At 41.8% G+C, this 25,758-nt stretch overlaps 1 protein-coding gene across 9 annotated transcripts in view; it reads right to left on the minus strand.

The window, feature by feature from the left end:
* FLACC1 (flagellum associated containing coiled-coil domains 1) overlaps window positions 1–25,758 on the minus strand; it is a 78,783-nt gene that overhangs the window by 694 nt on the left and 52,331 nt on the right. For 3 of the 9 annotated variants that reach the window (XM_054549646.2, XM_054549644.2, XM_054549643.2), the window contains 5 exons: window positions 20,025–20,124; window positions 18,396–18,499; window positions 10,120–10,182; window positions 573–662; window positions 334–443 (listed from right to left, as the gene is read on the minus strand). In XM_054549646.2, the coding sequence (XP_054405621.1) occupies window positions 334–443; window positions 573–662; window positions 10,120–10,182; window positions 18,396–18,499; window positions 20,025–20,124 (467 nt within the window). Of the gene's footprint in view, window positions 1–302; window positions 444–572; window positions 663–9,601; window positions 9,692–10,119; window positions 10,183–18,395; window positions 18,500–20,024; window positions 20,125–25,758 lie in introns of those variants that run through there. The other 6 variants (XM_054549651.2, XM_054549650.2, XM_054549649.2 and 3 more) reach the window with 4 other exon arrangements.

The following is a 25,758-nucleotide window of genomic DNA, read 5'->3' on the forward strand; positions in this document are numbered from 1 at the left end:
ACCATCAGTCTCCCAGGGGAGATGGATTTAAAAACCACCCTCAGTCATAGAACTGAGCAAACTCAGAAACTGGGAGATAAATGTCCTGTGTTGTTTTGCATAGAAACAAGGACACAGGTGAATGGGAGAAGTGTAGACATGTCTCCACTCCACATCAAGTGAACTATCTGGCTTTGTGTCACTGGCCTAGAGTGACATACCTCCCTCCTGAAAACACCTGTGCCTTGACATAACTAGGGAGCAGCTGGTCTATCTTCCTAACCCATTCCTCACTCAAACCCCTTCCCACTCCTAAAGAGAACTCAGCTATGTCTTTTTCAGCAGCAGCCGCACTTCAGATGAATGTTCTCTTCCGTCAGGATCTGTATGGTGTGCTTATACTTTTCTTCAGCTTCAGCAAACTTGGTTTGAAGCATTTTCTCCAGATTTCCCACTATAGCTTTCTGAAAGACACACATTTTAATAGCCATCTTCCCCAACCCAGAGCCATCCAGGACAGAGCTATACTGCAGAGCTGGATGGAGACCTGGGTTCTTCCTCCAACCCCCATCTCCACTCCAGTAGGGACTCACCTCTTTCTGGAGTTCCAACTGGGTATAGTAGAGGTTTGTGTTAAGTGACTCTAGGATAAGGGCTTGTGCATGCAATTCTTCCTCCATGACCTGCATAAGAAGAAGTTGTTGCAGGACATCATGCCGATGTCTATTTATTTAGTCTCTTCTCCAGGGCACTTGGACTATAATGCAAGGGAGCAACTTGAGCTACTTTTGCATCACTCATGGCCACTCACACCCTGTCAGTCCTGCCTCGTCTCTGTCTCACCCATCTATATCCTTCTCTTCAGCCTCACCAGAGCTCATATGAATGGTTACAATGGCAATCAGTTATTCATTCATTAAGCAAATCTTTATTAAATACCTACTACTGATTCCAACTATATGACACTCTGGAAAAGGCAAAACTATAGAGACAGAAAAAAGATTAGTGGTTTCTAGGGATTTGGAGGGGAAGGGAGGGATGAATAGGTGGGGCAGAGGGTGCTTTTAGAGCAGTGAAACTATTCTGTATGACACTATAATGGTGGATACATGACATGACATATTAGGCAAAACCCACAGAATGTACAACACAAAGAGAGAACCCTCATGCAAACTATGGACTTTAGTTAATAAGAATGAATCCACATTGGCTCATCAATTGCAACTAATGTGCCACCCCAATGCAAGATACTAATAATAAAGGAAACTAGTGGTGGGGCGGGGTGGGGTGGGGTAGTATATGGGAACTCTGTACTTTCTGCTCAATTTTTCTGTAAACCTAAAACTCCTCTAAAAAGTAGCTTCTTGAAACAAACACACAAACTTCCACTAAAGAATGAATAGAAGCCTGTGCAAAAGTCCTTCGAATGCAAAATGCTCAGGGGTGGAGCCAAGACAGCCGAATAGGAACAGCTCCAGTCTATAGCTCCCAGCATGAGCGATGCAGAAGATGTATGATTTCTGCATTTCCAACTGAGGTATCGGGTTCATCTCACTGGGGATTGTCGGACACTGGGTGCAGGACAGTGGGTGCAGTGCACTGAGCATGAGCCGAAGCAGGGCGAGGCATTGCCTCACCCGGGAAGTGCAAGGGGTCAGGGAATTCCCTTTCCTAGCCAAGGAAAGGGGTGACAGATGGCACCTGAAAAATCGGGTCACTCCCACCCTAATACTGCGTTTTCCAACGGTCTTAGCAAACGGCACACCAGAAAATTGTATCCTGTGCCTGGCTCGGAGGGTCCTACGCCCACGGAGCCTCGCTCATTGCTAGCACAGCAGTCTGAGATCAAACTGCAAGGCAGCAGTGAGGCTGGGGGAAGGGCGCCTGCCATTGCCCAGGCTTGAGTAGGTAAACAAAGCGGCCAGGAAGCTCGAACTGGGTGGAGCCCACCGCAGCTCAAGGAGGCCTGCCTGCCTCTGTAGACTCCACCTCTGGGGCAGGCATAGCCAAACAAAAGGCAGCAGAAACCTCTGCAGACTTAAATGTCCCTGTCTGACAGCTTTGAAGAAAGTGGTGGTTCTCCCAGCATGTAGCTTGAGATCTGAGAATGCACAGACTGCCTCCTCAAGTGGGTCCCTGACCCCTGGGTAGCCTAACTGGGAGGCACACCCCAGTAGCGGCAGACTGACACATCACACGGCCCGGTACTCCTCTGAGACAAAACTTCCAGAGGAACAATCAGGCAGCAACATTTGCTGTTCATCAATATCTGCTGTTCTGCAGCCTCTGCTGCTGATACCCAGGCAAACAGGGTCTGGAGTGGACCTCCAGCAAACTCCAACAGACCTGCAGCTGAGGGTCCTGACTGTTAGAAGGAAAACTAACAAACAGAAAGGACATCCACACCAAAACCCCATCTGTACGTCACTGTCATCAAAGACCAAAGGTAGATAAAACCACAAAGATGGGGAAAAAACAGAGCAGAAAAACTGAAAGTTCTAAAAATCAGAGTGCCTCTCCTCCTCCAAAGGAATGCAGCTCCTCACCAGCAAAAGAACAAAGCTGGACAGAGAATGACTTTGACGAGTTGAGAGAAGAAGGCTTCAGATTATCAAACTACTCCGAGCTAAAGGAGGAAGTTCGAACTCATGGCCACGAAGTTAAAAACCTTGAAAAAAGATTAGACAAATGGCTAACTAGAATAACCAATGCAGAGAAGTCCTTAAAGGACCTGATGGAGCTGAAAACCATGGCACAAGAACTATGTGACAAATGCACAAGCCTCAGTAGCCGATTCGATCAACTGGAAGAAGGTATCAGTGGTGGAAGATCAAATGAATGAAATGAAGCGAGAAGAGAAGTTTAGAAAAAAAAGAATAAAAAGAAACGAACAAAGCCTCCAAGAAATATGGGACTATGTGAAAAGACCAAATCTATGTCTGATTGGTGTACCTGAAAGTGACGGGGAGAATGGAACCAAGTTGGAAAACACTCTGCAGGATATTATCTAGGAGAACTTCCCCAAGTTAGCAAGGCCGGTCAACAATCAGATTCAGGAAATACAGAGAACACCATAAAGATACCCCTCGAGAAGAGCAACTCCAAGACACATAACTGTCAGATTCACCAAAGTTGAAATGAAGGAAAAAATGTTAAGGGCAGCCAGAGAGAAAGGTCGGATTACCCACAAAGGGAAGTCCATCAGACTAACAGCGGATCTCTCGGCAGAAACTCTACAAGCCAGAAGAGAGTGGGGGCCAATATTCAACATTCTTAAAGAAAAGAATTTTCAACCCAGAATTTCATATCCAGTCAAACTAAGCTTCATAATTGAAGGAGAAATAAAATACTTTACAGACAAGCAAATGCTGAGAGATTTGGTCACACCAGGCCTGCCTTAAAAGAGCTCCTGAAGGAAGTACTAAACATGGAAAGGAACAACCAGTACCAGCCACTACAAAAACATGCCAAATTGTAAAGACCATCGAGGCTAGGAAGAAACTGCATCAACTAACGAGCAAAATAACCAGCTAACATCAGAATGACAGGATCAAATTCACACATAACAATATTAACCTTAAATGTAAATGGGCTAAATGCTCCAATTAAAAGACATAGACTGGCAAATTGGATACAGAGTCAAGACCCATCAGTGTGCTGTATTCAGGAAACCCACCTCCCATGCAGACACACACAGAGGCTCAAAATAAAGGGATGGAGGAAGATCTACCAAGCAAATGGAAAACAAAAAAAGGCAGGGGTTGCAATCCTAGTCTCTGATGAAACAGACTTTCAATCAACAAAGATCAAAAGAGACAAAGAAGGCCATTACATAATGGTAAAGGGATCAATTCAACAAGAAGAGCTAACTATCCTAAATATATATGCACCCAATACAGGAGCACCTAGATTCATAAAGCAAGTCCTTAGAGACCTACAAAGAGATTTAGACTCCCACACAATAACAATGGGAGACTTTAACACCCCACTGTCAACATTAGACAGTTCCACGAGACAGAAAGTTAACAAGGATATCCAGGAATGGAACTCAGCTCTGCACCAAGCGGACCTAATAGACATCCATAGAACTCTCCACCCCAAATCAACAGAATATACTTTCTTCTCAGCACCACATCACACGTATTCCAAAATTGACCACATAGTTGGAAGTAAAGCACTCCTCAGCAAATGTAAAAGAACAGAAATCACAACAAACTGTCTCTCAGACCACAGTGCAATCAAACTAGAACTCAGGATTAAGAAACTCACTCAAAACTGCTCAACTACATGGAAACTGAACAACCTGCTCCTGAATGACTACTGGGTACATAACGAAACGAAGGCAGAAATAAAGATGTTCTTTGAAACCAATGAGAACAAAGACACAACATACCAGAATCTCTGGGACACATTTAAAGCAGTGTGTAGAGGGAAATTTATGGCACTAAATGCCCACAAGAGAAAGCAGGAAAGATCTAAAATTGACACCCTAACATCACAATTAAAAGAACTAGAGAAGCAAGAGCAAACACATTCAAAGGTTAGCAGAAGGCAAGAAATAACTAAGACCAGAGCAGAACTGAAGGAGATAGAGACACAAAAAACCCTTCAAAAAATCAATGAATCCAGGAGCTGGTTTTTTGAAAAGATCGACAAAATTGATAGACTGCTAGCAAGACTAATAAAGAAGAAAAGAGAGAAGAATCAAATAGACGCAATAAAAAATGATAAAGGGGATATCACCACCGATCCCACAGAAATACAAACTACCATCAGAGAATACTATAAACACCTCTATGCAAATAAACTAGAAAATCTAGAAGAAACGGATAAATTCCTGGACACATACACTCTCCCAAGACTAAACCAGGAAGAAGTTGAATCCCTGAATAGACCAATAACAGGCTCTGAAATTGAGGCAATAATTAAGAGCTTACTAACCAAAAAAAGTCCAGGACCAGATGGATTCACAGCCAAATTCTACCAGAGGTACAACCAGGAGCTGGTACCATTCCTTTGAAACTATTCCAATCAATAGAAAAAGAGGGAATCCTCCCTAACTCATTTTTTGAGGCCAGCATCATCCTGATACCAAAGCCTGGCAGAGACACAACAAAAAAAGAGAATTTTAGACCAATATCCCTGATGAACATCGATGCAAAAATCTTCAATAAAATACTGGCAAACCAAATCCAGCAGCACATCAAAAAGCTTAACCACCATGATCAAGTGGGCTTCATCCCTGGGATGCAAGGCTGGTTCAACATACACAAATCAATAAATCTAATCCATCATATAAACAGAACCAATGACAAAAACCACATGATTATCTCAATGGATGCAGAAAAGGCCTTCGACAAAATTCAACAATGCTTCATGCTAAAAACTCTCAATAAATTAGGTATTGGTGGGATGTATCTCAAAATAATAAGAGCTATCTATGAGAAACCCACAGCCAATATCACACTGAATGGGCAAAAACTGGAAGCATTCCCTTTGAAAACTGGCAAAAGACAGGGATGTCCTCTCTCACCACTCCTATTCAACATAGTATTGGAAGTTCTGGCCAGGGCAATCAGGCAGGAGAAGGAAATAAAGGGTATTCAATTAGGAAAAGAGGAAGTCAAATTGTCCCTGTTTGCAGATGACAAGATTGTATATCTAGAAAACCCCATCATCTCTGCCCCAAATCTCCTTAAGCTGATAAGCAACTTCAGCAAAGTCTCAAGATACAAAATCAATGTGCAAAAATCTCAAGCATTCCTATACACTAATAACAGACAAACAGAGAGCCAAATCATGAGTGAACTCCCATTCACAATTGCTTCAAAGAGAATAAAATACCTAGGAATCCAACTTACAAGGGATGTGAAGGACCTCTTCAAGGAGAACTACAAACCACTGCTCAATGAAATAAAAGAGGATGCAAACAAATGGAAGAACATTCCATGCTCATGGATAGGAAGAATCAACATCGTGAAAATGGCCATATTGCCCAAGGTAATTTATAGATTCATTGCCATCCCCATCAAGCTACCAATGATTTTCTTCACAGAATTGGAAAAAACTACTTTAAAGTTCATCTGGAACCAAAAAAGAGCCTGCATTGCCAAGTCAATCCTAAGCCAAAAGAACAAAGCTGGAGGCATCACGCTACCTGACTTCAAACTATACTACAAGGCTACAGTAACCAAAACAGCATGGTACTGGTACCAAAACAGAGATATAGACCAATGGAACAGAACAGAGCCCTCAAAAATAATACCACACATCTACAACCATCTGATCTTTGACAAACCTGACAAAAACAAGAAATGGGGAAAGGATTCCTTATTTAATAAATGGTGCTGGGAAAACTGGCTAGCCATATGTAGAAAGCTGAAACTGGATCCCTTCCTTATACCTTATACAAAAATTAATTCAAGTGGATTAAAGACTTAAACGTTAGACCTAAAACCATAAAAACCCTAGAAGAAAACCTAGGCAATACCATTCAGGACATAGGTATGGGCAAGGACTTCATGTCTAAAACACCAAAAGTAATGGCAACAAAAGCTTAAATTGGCAAATGGGATCTAATTAAACTAAAGAGCTTTTGCACAGCAAAAGAAACTACCATCAGAGTGAACAGGCAGCCTACAGAATGAGAGAAAATTTTTGCAACCTACTCATCTGACAAAGGGCTAATATCTAGAATCTACAATGAACTCAAACAAATTTACAAGAAAAAAAACCCCCATCAACAAGTGGGCGAAGGATATGAACAGACGCTTCTCAAAAGAAGACATTTATGCAACCAAAAGACATATGAAAAAATGTTCATCATCACTGGCCATCAGAGAAATGCAAATCAAAACCACAATGAGATACCATCTCACACCAGTTAGAATGGCGATCATTAAAAAGTCAGGAAACAACAGGTGCTGGAGAGGATGTGGAGAAATAGGAACACTTTTACACTGTTGGTGGGACGTAAACTAGTTCAACCATTGTGGAAGTCAGTGTGGCGATTCCTCAGGGATCTAGAACTAGAAATCCCATTTGACCCAGCCATCCCATTACTGGGTATATACCCAAAGGATTATAAATCATGCTGCTATAAAGACACATGCACACGTATGTTTATTGTGGCACTATTCACAATAGCAAAGACTTGGAACCAACCCAAATGTCCAACAATGATAGACTGGATTAAGAAAATGTGGCACATATACACCATGGAATATTATGCAGCCATAAAAAATGATGAGCTCATGTCCTTGGTAGGGACATGGATGAAGCTGGAAACCATCATTCTCAGCAAACTATTGCAAGGACAAAAAACCAAACACCGCATGTTCTTGCTCATAGGTGGGAATTGAACAATGAGAACACATGGACACAGGAAGGGGAACATCACACACCGGGGCCTGTTGTGGGGTGGAGGGAGCGGGGAGGGATAGCATTAGGAGATATACCTAATGTTAAATGACGAGTTACTGGGTGCAGCACACCAACATGGCACATGTATACATATGTAACAAAGCTGTACATTGTGCACATGTACCCTAAAACTTAAAGTATAATAAAAAAAATCCAAAATGCTCATTCTGTTTGAGGACCTAAAGGAACACCAATATGGCTGGAATAGAGATAGTAAGGATAGAGGGCCATGGTGAGGAAATACAGGGGAGCTTGGTGGCACCTAAGAGGACAAGGTAACCTAAGAACAATGGGGACCTACTGAAGGATTTTAAGCAGAGAAGTGAATGCACGCATCTTACTGCTTACATTATGCTCCATGGGGATGGATTGGAAGGGCAAGAGGGAAAGCAACGGAACTAAGGAGGAGAATATTACAGTCGTGTAGGTGAGAAATAATGGACTAGGGTAAGGTGACAACAGAGTTGGAGGGACGCGGATGAATTTGGAATATGTTATAGAGGATCGGCTGAGGCTGCTGGGTTGAATTTGGGGGAGTGAAAGGAAAGAAGAAATCAAGGATGACTTCAGGTCTAGGCTTAGAACAGCTGAGGGAGTTGACAATTTGGGGGCTAAATCTCTGGTGGAAAATTGAGAGTGTGGAACTGGGCATGTTAATTTTGAGGTGTCTGTATGTCACCTATGTTGAAATGTCAAATGGGCAGTTGGATGTACAAGCCTGGAACTCAGGAGAGAGGCAAGGCTGGAGGTATCAACCCAAGTTATCAGCACAGAGATGGCTTTTACATCTGTGTGAACAGATGAGCTCACCAAAGGAGAAATGGGAGATAAAGAAGAGAAGTGGGGCCTGGGAACAAGCCTCAAAATACTCCAGGACTTAGAAAGTAGGTGGGAGAACAATGGGGTGCCATTGAAGAGTTTTAAGCAGAGTTCTAGTAAAGGAGATTGAGAAGGTGTGACCAATGAGGTGAAGGAAACGCCAGAAGCCCATGAAAGCTAAGACAGGTGAATGTTGCAAGGAGAGTGATCAATTGCACCTGATACTGCTCATGTCAAGTGAGGTGAAGCATTCCTTGGATTTGGCAACTCGGAATTTACTTGTGATTTTAACAAGAACAGTTTCCATGGCTGGGATGGGAGCAGAAGTCAGGTCGAGGTGTAAAGGGGAGGTGACCCTTCTAATAGGTTCTGCCTCCCATCATTTTGCCTCTTCAGATTCTCCTTCACATTGCTGCCACAGTTATTTTCCCAAATGATACTCTCTCCTCGAAAACCTCCAGTGGCATCCCATTTGGAGAAAAGCAAGTGTTGGGCAGGGAGCGGAGCCCTTAAATCGGGTAGCTTCTGAGAAGGTGGCATTTGAATAAAGAACAGGAGGAGGAAAGGAAGTTAGTCATGTGGATATCCGGGAAAGAGCTTTTCAGGAAGAGAGAATATCGAAGACCCCAAGGTAGGAACATGCTGGCCTGTTACAGGAACAGCAAGGAGGCAAGTGCCTCTGGGGTGGAGTGATGGAAGGAAGAAATAGAAAGAGACAAGGTTAGAGGAAGGAACCATCAGCGAGGAGAAGGTGGAACAATCCCCAGGGCCAACACAGGGCTGGGAATAGTTCATGGTCCCATCAGGCAGAGTAGAAAATCCTTCTCATACAGAGGGTGTGGTGTCGAGTACTCAGAGGGTATTACCTCAGTAGTGGGGGAAAATTAGTTCCATACTAAAGACTGCTTTAGTTCTGCCCAACAAAGCTTAAAAAGCAAGGCTTGAAAGGATCAAACTGTTTCCAGGCAACTTAACTGCATCCCAGGGCAAAGCTCAGGAATATCTAAAGGAATATAAAAATATTCAGCACCCAACAAGGTAAACACCAAAATGGCTGACATCCAAGCCAGACTTACCAGGCATGCAAACAAGGAAATATGACCATAGATGAGGAGAAAAATCAATGAAGAGAAACAGACCCAGACATGACACAAATGACAGAATTCGTAGACAAGCTCATGAAAATAGTTATTATAATACACTGGGTACATCTTCCTCCAAAGCCCATTTCTTGAACTTGTAGGACACCACAGTCTATTTGCCTTTCAATAATGCTGAAGCCCTGCCTGGGCTCTAAGATAGAATTCATTTACAATGCCTTTATAATGACTAATATTTTCTCAAACATGTTCATTCTGGATCCAAGTCAAATTCTCAGTGATGGAAGAATCACACATCACCTTGTGGATTTGAACAGCTCCTCTTCAGTTGTCTCCCACAGACTGCCATAATTTGTCCCAGAATAGAGTCCCTGAGGAAGTTATCATGTGTGAGGTACACTCAGAGTTTAAGGAGGGGCTTGGTGACAGAGTTCCAAAGGAGACAGTTTTATACTTTTCAGAGCTCAAAGGGAAGAACTTGGTGTTTTATAACTGAAAGATCATTTGTGGTTTGAACCTTGCTAGAAATGAAAGTCATTCAACACTGAAGATCACATAGTATATTGCTGATCTATTTGTTCGAAAAGACCCACTGGTTTAAAAAGACCCACTGGCTTTATTTTACAGATAATTTCAAAAATTCTTTTTAATTTACTGAATCCAGTAAACTCAGCTTTAGGTCTTCGATTTCTTATTGGTTTTGGGGAAATTATCATCGATTCCATTATACTGACAGCTTGTTATTTTACTGGTGTATTTGTAATATACCAAGTCCACAGGAAAGGATGAAAAAGCTTACCTCTTTGGTTTTTCTCAGCTCTTCTAATTGCAAGGTGTCACTTTGATGTTGTTTCAAGAGCTCCTAAAAACAATTTTATTAGGAAAAGGTTAGCACTGTGGTTCTGGCACATCTTCTAGGGAGTTAAGAAAGCCAGACTAGGATTCAGGAATATAATATTCACCAAAGCTTACACACTGCTATAATGAAGCAGACATTATAAACTAGTGACATGACATGTTGAAGTTAATGAAAATCTTACTTATGTTCAACCTTATCTCACTGACAAATATTAAAAGAAATTATATTTTCATCAAAAGCTTTTCTTAAGTCAGTGTATAGATTCAATACTCTTAAGAATTAATCTCACCACAGATTGATTTTTATATTCAATGAAATCCCAGTCAAAATATCAGCAAGCTTCCTTGATAAGCTAATTCTAAATTGACAAGCTAGTTCTAACATTTATGTAAAAATACAAAGAATGTGGAAAGGCAAAATAATCTTGAAAAACAATAGCAAAGCTAGATAACCTTTGCTACCCGATTTCAAACTTCAGTAGTCAAGACAATGTGTTGTTGACCTAAGTATAGAAAAATAGTCAAATTAAACAGAATGGAGAGTCCTAGACCCCCAACTACAGCAAAGACACTATAATAGTCTGATCTCACATTTCTATGAAGAACTACCTGAGAGACTGGGTAATTTATAAAGAAAAGAGGTTTAGTGGGGCGGTTCCAATATGGCCAAATAGGAACAGCTCTGGTCTACAGCTCCCAGCGTGAGTGACGCAGAAGACGGGTGATTTCTGCATTTCCAACTGAGGTACCAGGTTCATCTCACTGGGGATTGTCAGACAGTGGGTGCAGGACAGTGGCTGCAGCCCACGCACCAGGAGCCGAACCAGGGCAGGGCACCGCCTCACCTGGGAAGCGCAAGGGGTCAGGGAATTCCCTTTCCTAGCCAAGGGAAGCCGTGACAGACGGCACCTGGAAAATCAGGTCACTCTCACCCTAATACTGCGCTTTTCCAACAGTCTTAGCAAACGGCACACCAGGAGATTATATCCCACGCCTGGCTGGGAGGGTCCCACACCCACGGAGCCTTGCTCACTGCTAGAACAGCAGTCTGAGATCGAATGGCAAGGCAGCAGCGAGGCTGGGGGAGGGGCGCCTGCTATTGCTGAGGCTTGAGTAGGTAAATAAAGTGGCTGAGAAGCTCAAATTGGGTGGAACCCATCGCAGCTCAAGGAGGCCTGCCTGCCTCTGTAGACTCCACTTCTGGGGGCAGGGCATAGCTGAACAAAAGGCAGCAGAAACTTCTGCAGACTTAAACGTCCCTGTCTGACAGCTTTGAAGAGAGTAGTGGTTCTCCCAGGACGGAGTTTGAGATCTGAGAATGGACAGACTGCCTCGGAGGAGTTAGGCGACTCCTCCGAGTAGCCTAACTGGGAGACACCTCCCAGTAGGGGCCAACTGACACCTCATACAGCCGGGTGCCCCTCTGAGATGAAGCTTCCAGAGAAACGATCAGGCAGCAACATTTGCTGTTCTGCAATATCTGCGGTTCTACAGCCTCTCCTGGTGATACCCAGGCAAACTGGGTCTGGAGTGGACCTCCAGCAAACTCCAACAGACCTGCAGCTGAGGGTCCTGACTGTTAGAAGGAAAACTAACAAATAGAAAGGACATCCACACCAAAACCTCATCTGTACATCACCATCATCAAAGACCAAAGGTAGATAAAACCACAAAGATGGGGAGAAACCAGAGCACAAAAGCTGAAAATTCTAAAAATCAGAGCGCCTCTTCTCCTCTAAAGGAATGCAGCTCCTCACCAGCAATGGAACAAAGCTGGATGGAGAATGAATTGACGAGTTGAGAGAAGAAGGCTTCAGATGATTGGTAATAACAAACTTCTCCAAGCTAAAGGAGGATGTTCAAATCCATCACAAACAAGCTAAAAACCTTGAAAAAAGATTGGACGAATGGCTAACTAGAACAAAGAGTGTAGAGAAGTCTTTAAATGACCTGATGGAGCTGAAAACCATGGCACGAGAACTACGTGACAAATGCACAAGCTTCAGTAGCCGATTTGATCAAGTGGAAGAAAGGGTATCAGTGATTGAAGATCAAATGAATGAAATGAAGTAAGAAGAGAAGTTTAGAGAAAAAAGAGTAAAAAGAAATGAATAAAGCCTCCAAGAAATATGGGACTATGTGAAAAGACCAAATCTACGTCTGGTGTACCTGAAAGTGACAGGGAGAATGGAACCAAGTTAGAAAACACTCTGCAGGATATTATCCAGGAGAACTTCCCCAACCTAGCAAGGCAGGCCAACATTCAAATTCAGGAAATACAGAGAATGCCACAAAGATACTCCTTGAGAAGAACAACTCCAAGACACATACTTGTCAGATTCACCAAGGTTGAAATGAAGGAAAAAATGTTAAGGGCAGCCAGAGAGAAAGGTCGGGTTACCCACAAAGGGAAGCCCATTAGACTAACAGCGGATCTCTCGGCAGAAACTCTACAAGCCAGAAGAGAGTGGGGGCCAATGGCCAATATTCAACATTCTTAAAGAAAAGAATTTTCAACCCAGAATTTCATATCCAGCCAAACTAAGCTTCATAATTGAAGGATAAATAAAATCCTTTACAGAGAAGCAAATGCTGAGAGATTTTGTCACCACCAGGCCTGTCTTACAAGAGCTCCTGAAGGAAGCACTAAACATGGAAAGGAACAACTGGTACCAGCCATTGCAAAAACATGCCAAATTGTAAAGTCCGTCAATGCTAAGAAGAAACTGCATCAACTAACGAGCAAATAACTAGCTAATATTGTAATGACAGGATCGAATTCACACATAATGATATTAACCTTAAATGTAAATGGGCTAAATGCTCCAATTAAAAGACAGACTGACAAATTGGATAGAGTCAAGACCCATCAGTGTGCTGTATTCAGGAAACCCACCTCCCATGCAGAAACACACAGAGGCTCAAAATAAAGGGATGGAGGAAGATCTACCAAGCAAATGGAAAACAAAAAAAGGCAGGGGTTGCAATCCTAGTCTCTGATAAAACAGACTTTCAATCAACAAAGATCAAAAGAGACAAAGAAGGCCATTACATAATGGTAAAGGGATCTATTCAACAAGAAGAGCTAACTATCCTAAATATATATGCACCCAATACAGGAGCACCCAGATTGATAAAGCAAGTCCTTAGAGACCTACAAAGAGATTTAGACTCCCACACAATAATAATGGGAGACTTTAACACCCCACTGTCAACATTAGACAGTTCCACGAGACAGAAAGTTAACAAGGATATCCAGGAATGGAACTCAGCTCTGCACCAAGCGGACCTAATAGACATCCATAGAACTCTCCACCCCAAATCAACAGAATATACATTCTTCTCAGCACCACGTCGCATGTATTCCAAAATTGACCACATAGTTGGAAGTAAAGCACTCCTCAGCAAATGTAAAAGAACAGAAATCACAACAAACTGTCTCTCAGACCACAGTGCAATCAAACTAGAACTCAGGATTAAGAAACTCACTCAAAACTGCTCAACTACATGGAAACTGAACAACCTGCTCCTGAATGACTACTGGGTACATAACGAAATGAAGGCAGAAATAAAGATGTTCTTTGAAACCAATGAGAACAAAGACACAACATACCAGAATCTCTGGGACACATTTAAAGCAGTGTGTAGAGGGAAATTTATGGCACTAAATGCCCACAAGAGAAAGCAGGAAGATCTAAAATTGACACCCTAACATCACAATTAAAAGAACTAGAGAAGCAAGAGCAAACACATTCAAAAGCTAGCAGAAGACAAAAAATAACTAAGATCAGAGCAGAACTGAAGGAGATAGAGACACAAAAAACCCTTCAAAAAATCAACGAATCCAGGAGCTGGTTTTTTGAAAAGATCGACAAAATTGATAGACCGCTAGCAAGACTAATAAAGAAGAAAAGAGAGAAGAAGCAAATAGACGCAATAAAAAATGATAAAGGGGATATTACCACTGATCCCACAGAAATACAAACTACCATCAGCGAATACTATAAACACCACTATGCAAATAAACTAGAAAATCTAGAAGAAATGGATAAATTCCTGGACACATACACCCTCCCAAGACTAAACCAGGAAGAGGTTGAATCCCTGAATAGACCAATAACAGGCTCTGAAATTGAGGTAATAATTAAGAGCCTACCAACGAAAAAAAGTCCAGGACCAGATGGATTCACAGCTGAATTCTACCAGAGGTACAACCAGCAGCTGGCACCATTCCTTCTGAAACTATTCCAATCAATAGAAAAAGAGGGAATCCTCCCTAATTCACTTTATGAGGTCAGCATCATCCTGATACCAAAGCCTGGCAGAGACATAACAAAAAAAAGGGAATTTTAGACCAATATCCCTGATGAACATTGATGCAAAAATCCTCAATAAAATACTGGCAAACCAAATCCAGCAGCACATCAAAAAGCTTAACCACCATGATCAAGTGGGCTTCATCCCTGGGATGCAAGGCTGGTTCAACATACACAAGTCAATAAATCTAATCCATCATATAAACAGTACCAATGACAAAAACCACATGATTATCTCAATAGATGCAGAAAAGGCCTTCAACAAAATTCAACAATGCTTCATGCTAAAAACTCTCAATAAATTAGGTATTGATGGGATGTATCTCAAAATAATAGGAGCTATCTATGACAAACCCACAGCCAATATCATACTGAATGGGCAAAAACTGGAAGCATTCCCTTTGAAAACTGGCAAAAGACAGGGATGTCCTTTCTCACCACTCCTATTCAACATAGTGTTGGAAGTTCTGGCCAGGGCAATCAGGCAGGAGAAGGAAATAAAGGGTATTCAATTAGGAAAAGAGGAAGTCAAATTGTCCCTGTTTGCAGATGACAAGATTGTATATCTAGAAAACCCCATCATCTCTGCCCCAAATCTCCTTAAGCTGATAAGCAACTTCAGCAAAGTCTCAGGATACAAAATCAATGTGCAAAAATCTCAAGCATTCCTATACACTAATAACAGACAAACAGAGAGCCAAATCATGAGTGAACTCCCATTCACAATTGCTTCAAAGAGAATAAAATACCTAGGAATCCAACTTACAAGGGATGTGAAGGACCTCTTCAAGGAGAACTACAAACCACTGCTCAATGAAATAAAAGAGGATGCAAACAAATGGAAGAACATTCCATGCTCATGGATAGGAAGAATCAACATCGTGAAAATGGCCATATTGCCCAAGGTAATTTATAGATTCATTGCCATCCCCATCAAGCTACCAATGATTTTCTTCACAGAATTGGAAAAAACTACTTTAAAGTTCATCTGGAACCAAAAAAGAGCCTGCATTGCCAAGTCAATCCTAAGCCAAAAGAACAAAGCTGGAGGCATCACGCTACCTGACTTCAAACTATACTACAAGGCTACAGTAACCAAAACAGCATGGTACTGGTACCAAAACAGAGATATAGACCAATGGAACAGAACAGAGCCCTCAAAAATAATACCACACATCTACAACCATCTGATCTTTGACAAACCTGACAAAAACAAGAAATGGGGAAAGGATTCCTTATTTAATAAATGGTGCTGGGAAAACTGGCTAGCCATCTGTAGAAAGTTGAAACTAGATCCCTTTGTTACACCTTACACAAAAATTAATTCACGATGGATTAAAGACTTAAATGTTAGACCTAAAACCATAAAAACCCTAGAAGAAAACCTAGGCAATACCATTCAGGACATAGGTATGGGCAAGGACTTCAACTAAAACACCAAAAGTAATGGCAACAAAAGCCAAAATTGACAAATGGGATCTAAATAAATTAAAGAGCTTCTGCACAGCAAAAGAAACTACCATCAGAGTGAAAAGGCAACCTACAGAATGGGAGAAAATTTTTGCAATCTACCCATCTGACAAAGGGCTAATATCCACAATCTACAAAGAACTTAAACAAATTTATAAGAGAAAAATCAAACAACCCCATCAACAAGTGGGCGAAGGATATGAACAGACACTTCTCAAAAGAAGACATTTATGCAGCCAACAGACATATGAAAAAATGCTCATCATCACTGGCCATCAGAGAAATGCAAATCAAAACCACAATGAGATACCATCTCACACCAGTTAGAATGGCGATCATTAAAAAGTCAGGAAACAACAGGTGCTGGAGAGGATGTGGAGAAATAGGAACACTTTTACACTGTTGGTGGGACTGTAAACTAGTTCAACCATTGTGGAAGACAGTGTGGCAATTCCTCAAGGATCTAGAACTAGAAATCCCATTTGACCCAGCCATCCCATTACTGGGTATATACCCAAAGGATTATAAATCATGCTGCTATAAAGACACATGCACACATATGTTTATTGCGGCACTATTCACAATAACAAAGACTTGGAACCAACCCAAATGTCCAACAATGATAGACTGGATTAAGAAAATGTGGCACATATACACCATGGAATACGATGCAGCCATAAAAATGGATGAGTTCATGTCCTTTGTAGGGACATGGATGAAGCTGGAAATCATTCTCAGCAAACTATTGCAAGGACAAAAAACCAAACACTGCATGTTCTCACTCATATGTAGGAATTGAACAATGAGAACACTTGGACACAAGGTGGGGAACACCACACACCAGGGCCAGTCGTGGGGTGGGGGGAGGGGGAAGGATAGCATTAGGAGATGTACCTAATGTAAATGACGAGTTAATGGGTGCAGCACACCAACATGGCACATGTATACATATATAACACACCTGCACGTTGTGCACATGTATCCTAGAACTTAACGTATAATAAAAAAAAGAATAATAAAAATAAAGAAAGAAAAGAGGTTTAATTGGCTCACATTTCTGCAAGCATGGCTGGGGAGGCCACAGGAAACTTACAATCATGGCAGAAGGTAAAGAGGAAGGAGGCCTGTCTTACATAGCTGGAACAAAAGAAAGAGAGAGAAGGGGGAGGTGTTACAACCTGATCTTTTGAGAACTCACTCACTATCATGAGAAGAGAAAGGGGGAGAATCCGTCCCCATCATCCAATCACCTCCCACCGGACCCCTTCTCCAACATTGGAGATTACAATTTGACATGAGATTTGGGCAGGGACACAAATCTAAACTGTATCAGACACTAAGGCAACTCAATGGGCAAAGGAAAGTATTTTTAAAGAATGATGCCAGGACAACTGAATATCCATAAGACAAAAATGATCCATGACTCTTACACTTCACTTCATACACAAAAATTATTTAAAATGGATCATAGAATCATAAAAGCTAAAATTTTAAAGCTTCTAAAAAATAGAATATCTTCATGACCTTGGAATAGGCAACGATTTTATAGAGAGGACACAAAAATCTGTAACCATAAAAGTAAAAAAATGATCATTGCCTTTCATCAAAATTTAAAGCTTCTGTATATCGAAATATATCATTAACAAAATGACGAGGCAAACCACAGGCAGACAGACAATATTTACAAAATGTGTATCTGACAAAAAACTTGTATCCACAATATAAAAAGTACTCCTACATATCAAAAATAAAAATACAAGCACCTCCTACTTTTTCAAATGGGAAAAGACTTGAACAGGCACTTTATGGAAGAAGATATATGAATGGACCAATAAGCATATGAGAAAATGCTCAATGTAATTAGTCATCAGGGAAACTAAAACCATAATGAAGTACCACTTCATGCCCACTGGAATGGCCAAAATTAAAAAACTAGTAAAACTAATTGTTGTGGAGGATATAGAGCAACTAGAATTCCAGTATATCTAAGATGCAAGAATAAAATGGTACAACTACTTTGGAAAATAATTTTGGCAAGTTCCTATAAAGTTAAACCTGTACCCGACCTAGCGCCCAGTAATAGCACTACAGCTATAACAGCTACAGTGAAGAATGAAAAGGATATTCAGAGACGGGATTTTGGCAAAATAAGGAATTTCAGTTTCTGCATGTTTAGCATTCTGTTATTTCCAGTTAATTAAAATTTTTGTTCTAAGAACCTTTTGATAAGACTGTCTAGCCTGTGGGAAGATTGTCCAGCTAAAGGACAGCAAGACTGTCATTCTATTTGCATACATTTCCAGAAAGCTGGGAGAGGAGGATTATGCCCAGAAAGACAAAAAGATCACCTAATTATGGAGGCACACCTGGGGACTTGGGTGTACCACCCGGACTACACATTCAATCACCAAGTTGCTTTGGGCTGAGTTACCTCCTTCTCTCGAATGAAGTTCTCAAAGACAGCACTGCAGGATTCATTTATTTTCTTCTCTTCTTCTCTTGACTCCAATTCGAATTTTTTGGTCACCTTTTTTTCTGTGGAAGTGACAGGAAAGCACATATATACGTAAAGATGGGAAAAGCAGGTGCAATGAGAAACCCAGAATATCTAAAGATAAAAGCAATTCCAGACTGTGTCAGACTCAAGGTCATTGCAGATTGGTGTTCAGCCTCTGACACTCACCTGAGGGTGCTTGACAGTGAGGTGAGCACGGTGGTTGTCCTCAATCACATTAGTCATATGGGATTTACCACCAACATCTCTGGTTCTTTTGTGTGTAGTTTATTTTGAATCTGTTGCTTTTTATTTTGTCCATTCCCTCTGCTGACGTAACCACTATGCTATCATGGATATCCTTATCTTAAAATAAAGCTCTTGGCTAACATTACTTTGCCAGCAATAAAATTCATCCTGTACTTAGTGCTGGGGTAGAGGTAGGCTTCAGCTGTTGTCCTGGGCAGGAAACCTGCCAGTAGAGCCCCAGTATCAAAGAAGAGGAAGGAGGGGCAAAGGGAAACACAGATTTCAGTGTTGCAATTCTGGGGATGGACGGGGAGTCTCTGGTCTGACATTGTAAGCCTCTGACTGAGCTGGTTGGTGAGCAGCTAAATTCCGGTCTTCCAAAACTGGCGGTAACATCTTTACTTAGACTTTGGCAACATGGGATGAGAGTCGTATGAGTAGCTAGAATCGGGGATATGACTTGGGTTCTATTGCACTAGAATTCTAGGTAAAGCCCCAGACAGGAGCAGCTCCCCATCCCGTTCCCCAGCCTTAACTCCAGGGTCTTCATATTACCTTCTGGCAGTCCAGAGTGCCCACCAGAATGTGAATTAATTTTCCCATGGAGTATCTGCATTTAAATGAGTAATTTGTTAAAATCAACTAAATCTGAAATAAATGTGGTTGGTGTGGAATGCGGAATAGGTCTGTAGAGGTCCCACTTCTACCTCAACTAGTCTTCTAGGCCTGGAGTAGTCTCTACAAATTCTCTTCTTTTTTCCTTTTATGAACAAGTTCAATGGGGATGGGAGGTGCACCTATAGAGTACTTTGTATGGTGCAAGCTCTGTGTTAATTGTTGGAAATATTAAAAATATTTACCAAGTGTGACTTCCTCCTGGAAGACGTGGGAATATAGCTCTTAGTATAATGGATTGTGTTGTTCCTGTCTGCCCCCTGCCCACATGCAAGTGAACATTTCACATTCTAACTAAAGAACTCTTGGAACTTTGGGTTCATCTGTTTCTAGATAATAAGTCTGCACTCCCTACAGGGATTCTAGCATTTGTTCCAGCCATCGTGGGCAAACTTGGACCAAATGAGTTTCAGAAGGTACAGGCTTAGACTCTCTTAGATCAGATGCCTGAACTTCAAAAAAGACCCTACCCTTGTTGTCATTTTGCTTTCATGAAAACTCTGGGCACCTTCCATTCGGGTATCTAGCATGTGGCCCATCACCCTTGGTAAACCCAAGGCCACCTTCCTCAAGTCAAGACCAAACTTCATGGCAGTTTTTTAATGCACTTGTCATCAAAAAAGCTAGAGTTTCTGTACTCACTTTGCTGTAGCAGGATATTTTCTCGCTCCAACTTCTCATCCTTCTTCCATTTTGCCTTCTGTTTTGACCACTTCTCTTCCATTTCATCATAAATACTGTCCTGGGGAGGTATAAAGGCACCATGAAGAAAAGAGTCCTAAAATGAAGGTGACCTGGAGAGGCTGTAAAACTCAACTCAGGGAAGACTCCTCTTGGCACTGCACAGTAGCCAGGGCCCAGCACCATGTTCTGTGCATCTTCTCTTACCTGGGGCCCTCACTGAGTGGGTCCTCCATGGGTGTCTGGTGAGAAGTAAATTCCAGCCCAGCCCAACAGAGAGCTTATGGAACCCAAAGGTCAAGGGCAAACTATGCATAGTGTTTGCCCCACTAGAACTGAGCTTCCTTTGAAGACAGGTAGAGTTCTCCATGTTGAAGAATCATATCTCAGCTCCCCCTAAATCACAAATCCCTCTTCAATAGCACAAGAAGAAAGGAGGCCAGGCGCGGTGGCTCACACCTGTAATCCCAGCACTTTGGGAGGTGGAGGCAGGCAGATCACAAGGTCAAGAGGTTGAGACCATCCTGGCCAACATGGTGAAACCCTGTCTCTACTAAAAGTACAAAAATTAGCTGGGCGTGGTGGCACACACCTGTAGTCCTAGCTACTTGGGAGGCTGAGGCAGGAGAATCGCTTGAACCTAGAAGGCAGAGGTTGCAGTGAGCCGAGATCACACCACCGCACTCCAGCCTGGTGACAGAGTGAGACTCCGTCTCAAAAAAAAAAAAAAAAAAAGAAGAAGAAAGGAAATGCCTAGTAGTTAATTTGAACACTTAGAAAATAAGGGGATGTTTTTCAGAGAATGTCCACTTTTTATCAGCAATTCTAACTTTCTTTTGTGGTTGAGGTTAAATAAGCTTAATCTAATACCAATACTGTTGCTTAGCTCAGATTTCATGAACATGGAACCCTAGGAGGGGGAAGGCCCTGGACCTGGATGCCGCTAGCAGGGTCCAAGCATGCTGACTGCCTTATTTTTCAGGTTAGCAGAAGGATTCACACCCGACCTATTCTGTTTACCACTCACACGTCTTAGGCTCTGCTCTATGATGTTTTCCCTGAATATACCAAGGAGTATCTTAAAAAAATGAGTTTTAGACACAGGCTCAAAACTGAAACTGTAAGTGGTAAATAGAACTTTAGAGGTGGTACTGGTGTTTAACTTTTGATAGAGTGACCAAGTGTCCTTGTCTGCCTGACACTTAGGGGTTTCCTGGGACTCTGGACTCTCAGTGCTAAAACCTGGAAAGTCTCAGGCCAACTAGAACTAGTTGGTCACTATACTTCACAATTAAATAGGATGAAGGCTTGAGGCTTCAGCTCTTTCCCCCCCACTAGCCATCTCTTAACTCTCTTCATCTACATAGTAAGAATCATGCCCTAACTTTGTTTTCCTGGGCCTTCATTAAATGAGCTGATTAAATGGATGGGTTTTATTCTGAGATGACGGGAGCACTCCATGCTTTGCTTGTGGCAGTGCAGAGTGATACATTCTTTTTGGATGGCAATTTGGCTGTATATATTAAAGGCCTAAAAATGTTCATTCCAAAACAAGAACAAACTAACTCCAAAGCTAGGAGAAGAAAAGAAATAACAAAAATCAGAACAGAACTGAATGGAATCAAGATTCAAAAATCCATACAAAGAATCAATGAAACAAAAAGTTGGATCTTTGAAAGGATATGCAAGACCGATAGAGTGCTAGCTACATTAGCAAAGAAAAAAAGGACGATCCAAATAAGCACATTCAGAAAGGGCAAAGGTGACATTACAACCAATCCCACAGAAATACCAAAGATCCTCAGAGACCATTATGAACATCTGTATGCATACAAACAAGAAAATCTAGAGGAAATGGATAAATTCCTGGAAATATAACCTCCAAAGAGTGAATCAAGAAGCAATTGAAACCCCACATAGACAATATTGAATTTTGAAATTGATTCAGTAATAAAATAATCTAACACTCAGAAAAAAAAATCCTGGGACCAGAAAGATTCACAGCCAAATTCTACCAAAAGTACAAAGAAGAGCTGGTACCAATTCTACTGAAACCATTCCAAAAAAATGAGGAGGAGGGACTCCTCCCTAACTTATTCTATGAAGCTGGCATTATCCTTATACCAAAACCTGGCAAAGACAAAAAAAGAAACTACAGGCCAATATCCCTATGAACATAGACTGAAAAAATGCTCAACAAAATACTTGCAAATTGAATCCAGCTACACATGAAAAAGTTAATTCATGGCCAGGCACGGTGGCTCATACCTGTTATCCCAGCACTATGGGAGGTTGAGTCAGGAGAATTGCTTGAGCCCAGGAGTTTGAGCAACATGATATGAGACCCCATGTCTACAGAAAAAATAAAAAATTAGCTGGGTGTAATGGTCCCAGCTATTTAGGAGGCTGAGGTGTGAGGATCACTCCAGCCCAGGAGGTTGAGGCTTCAATGAGCTGTGATTGTGCTGCTGCACTCCAGCCCAGGTGACAGAATGAGACACTGACTCAAAAAAAAAAAAAAAGTTAATTCACCATGATCAAGTAGGCTTCATTCTCACAATGCAAGTTTGGTTTAACATATGTGAATCCATAAATGTGATTCACCACATAAACAGAATTAGAAAGAAAACCCATATGATCATCTAAATAGACATGGAAAAAGCCTTTGATAAAATCCAACATCCGTTCATGATAAAAACTCTCAGCAAATTAGGTTACCAAAGGAACATACTTCAAAATAATAAGAGCCATCTATGACAAACTCACAGCCAACATTCTACTGAATGGGCAAAAGCTGGAAACATTCCCCTTGAGAACTAGCACAAGAGGAGGATGCCCACTCTCACCACTCTTATTCAACATAGCACTGGAAGTACTAGCCAGAGCCATTAGGCAAGAGAAAGAAATAAAAGGCATCAAAATAGGAAAAGAAGAAGTCAAATTTTTCTGTTCACTGACAACATAATTCCATACCTAGAAAACTCTAAAGAATCTGCCAAAAGGCTCCTGGAACTGATAAACAAGTTCAGTAAAGTTTCAGGACACAAAATCAATGTACAAAAAATCAGTAGCATTTCTATACACCAATAATGTCCAAGCTGAGAGCCAAATCAAGAATGTAATCCCATTCACAATAGACACAAAAAGAATAAAATCCCTAAAAATATAGCTAACCAAGGAGGTAAAAGGAGAACTATAAATTGCTGCTGAAAGAAATCAGAGACAACACAAACAAATGGAAAACATTCCATGCTCATGGATTAGAAGAGTCAATATCATTAAGATGGCCACACTACTTGAAGCAATTAAGAAATTAAATGCTATTCCTGTCAAACTACCAACATCATTTTTCACAGAATTAGAAAAAATTATTGTAAAATTCATATGGAACCAAAAAAGAGCCTAAATAGCCAAAGCAATCCTAAGCAAAAAAAACAAAGCTGGAGGCATCTCATTACCTGACTTCAAACTATACTATTAATATAAGGCTACAGAGATGGTGGACAGGAGGCAGGACTAGATTGCAGCTCCCACTCGGATGGACAGAGCAGCATGTGGAGTCTTGCATTGTGAACTTTTGCTCCAGAACTACTGCAGGAATAATTCAGGAAAGCCAAGAGAATCCAGAGACCCTCTGAAGGAAGTGGATTGCTCCTGCAGGACCTGGGAGATGCCCCAAATACTGTGAGTACCCAAACTGTGGAAGTAGGAAAGGGGTATTGTCCACCTTCAAACACACAACCTCACTGGGGAACCTGAAGGTCTAGATCATGGGAGAAGATTCTGACCTTACCTGGAGCTGAGTCAATTTAGAGAACCAAGTGAAATACAGGGGTAAAGGAAGTAGCAGGAAAAGCCCTGTGGGCTCTCTGGGTTCCCAGGGAAGCCATTTCTGACTTGTCTCACAGGGCTACCTGGGGAGGACTGCCAGAGGAACTCAGAAAACCTCACAGGGAGAAGGAAAACTCCAGCTGAATTTTGTAACAATTCCAACTGAACAGGAAATCTCCTGGCCAGAACTTGGGGGAAGGCATGAATCTGGTGTGCAGACTGCACAGGCAGGGAAGCACAAAAGCACTACTTGCTTTTGCAGCTGGGAGGCTGGTAGCCTGGGGCAAGTTCTCAGCCCTGTTTGCCCACTGCCTGGAAACAGACTTGGTACTACTGGGTTGGGGGCATGGTGGGAGTGAGATCGATCTTCTGGGTTTCGTGGGAGCTGGGTGAGGTCTGTGACTGCCAGTTTTCCCTCACTTCCCTGACAACCTGCATGACACAGCAGAGGTAGCCATAATCCTCCTGGGAACATAATTCCATTTACCTGGGAACCACACCTCCAACCCCACAGCAGCTGCAGCAAGACTCGCCCAAGAAGAGTCTGAGCTCAGACACACCTAGCCCTGCCCTGACCTGATGGTCCTTTCCTACCCACCCTGGTAGCTGAAGACAAAGGGCATATACTCTTGGGAGTTCTAGGGTCCCACCCACCGCCTGATCCTCCCCATACTACCACAGCTGATGCTGTCTTGAAAGTGTCACCTCCCGGCAGGAGGCCAACCAGCACAAAAATAGTGCATTAAATGACCAAAACTAAGGACCCTCACAGAGTCCATCTCACTCCCCTGCTACCTCTACTAGAGCAGGTGCTGGTATCCACAGCTGAGAGACCCACAGATGGTTCACATCACAGGACTCTGTGCAGACAACCCCCAATACCAGCCTGGAATCTGGTAGGCCTGCTGGATGTCTAGATCCTAAAAAGAGATAACAATCACTACAGCTTGGGCTCTCAGGAAGCCACATCCCTAGGAAAAGGTGGAGAGTACTACATCAAGAGAACACCCCATAGGACAAAAGAATCTGAACAACAGCCTTGAGCCCTAGACCTTCCCTCTGACAGAATCTACCCAAATGAGAAGGAATAAGAAAACCAACTCTGGTAATATGAAAAAACAAGGTTAACATCCCCCACAAAATCACACTAGCTTACCAGATGTGGATCTAAATGAAGAAGAAACCTCTGATCTACCTGAGAAAGAATTCAGAAGGTCAGTTATTAAGCTCATTGAGGAGGCACCAGAGAAAGGCAAAGCCCAATTTAAGGAAATCAAAAAAATGATACAAGAAATGAGGGGAGAAATCTTCCATGAAATAACATAAACAAAAAACAATCAAAACTTCAGGAAACAACGGACACACTTATAGAAATGCAAAATGCTCTGGAAAGTCTCAGCAATAGAATTGAACAAGCAGAAGAAAGAACTCAGAGCCTGAAGACAAGGTTTTTGAATTAACCCAATCCAACAAAGACAAAGAATAAGAAAATATGAACAAAGCCTCCAAGAAGTCTGGGATTATGTTAAATGACCAAATGTAAAAATAATTGGTGTTCCAGAGGAAGAAGAGAAATCTAAAAGTTTGGAAACATATTTGGGCAATAATCAAGGGAAACTTCCCCACCCTTGCTAGAGATCTAGATATCCAAATACAAGAAGCTCAAAGAACACCTGAGAAATTTATCACAAAAAGATCATAGCCTAGGCACATTGTCATCAGGTTATCTAAAGTTAAGACGAAGGAAAGAATCTTAAGAGCTATGAGGCAAAAGCACCAGGTAACCTGTAAAGGAAAACCTATCAGACTAACAGCAGATTTCTCAGCAGAAACCTTACAAGCAAGAAAGGATTGGGGCCCTATC

The sequence above is a fragment of the Pongo abelii genome, chromosome 11, assembly GCF_028885655.2.
Source record: "Pongo abelii isolate AG06213 chromosome 11, NHGRI_mPonAbe1-v2.0_pri, whole genome shotgun sequence".
NCBI lineage: Eukaryota > Metazoa > Chordata > Mammalia > Primates > Hominidae > Pongo > Pongo abelii.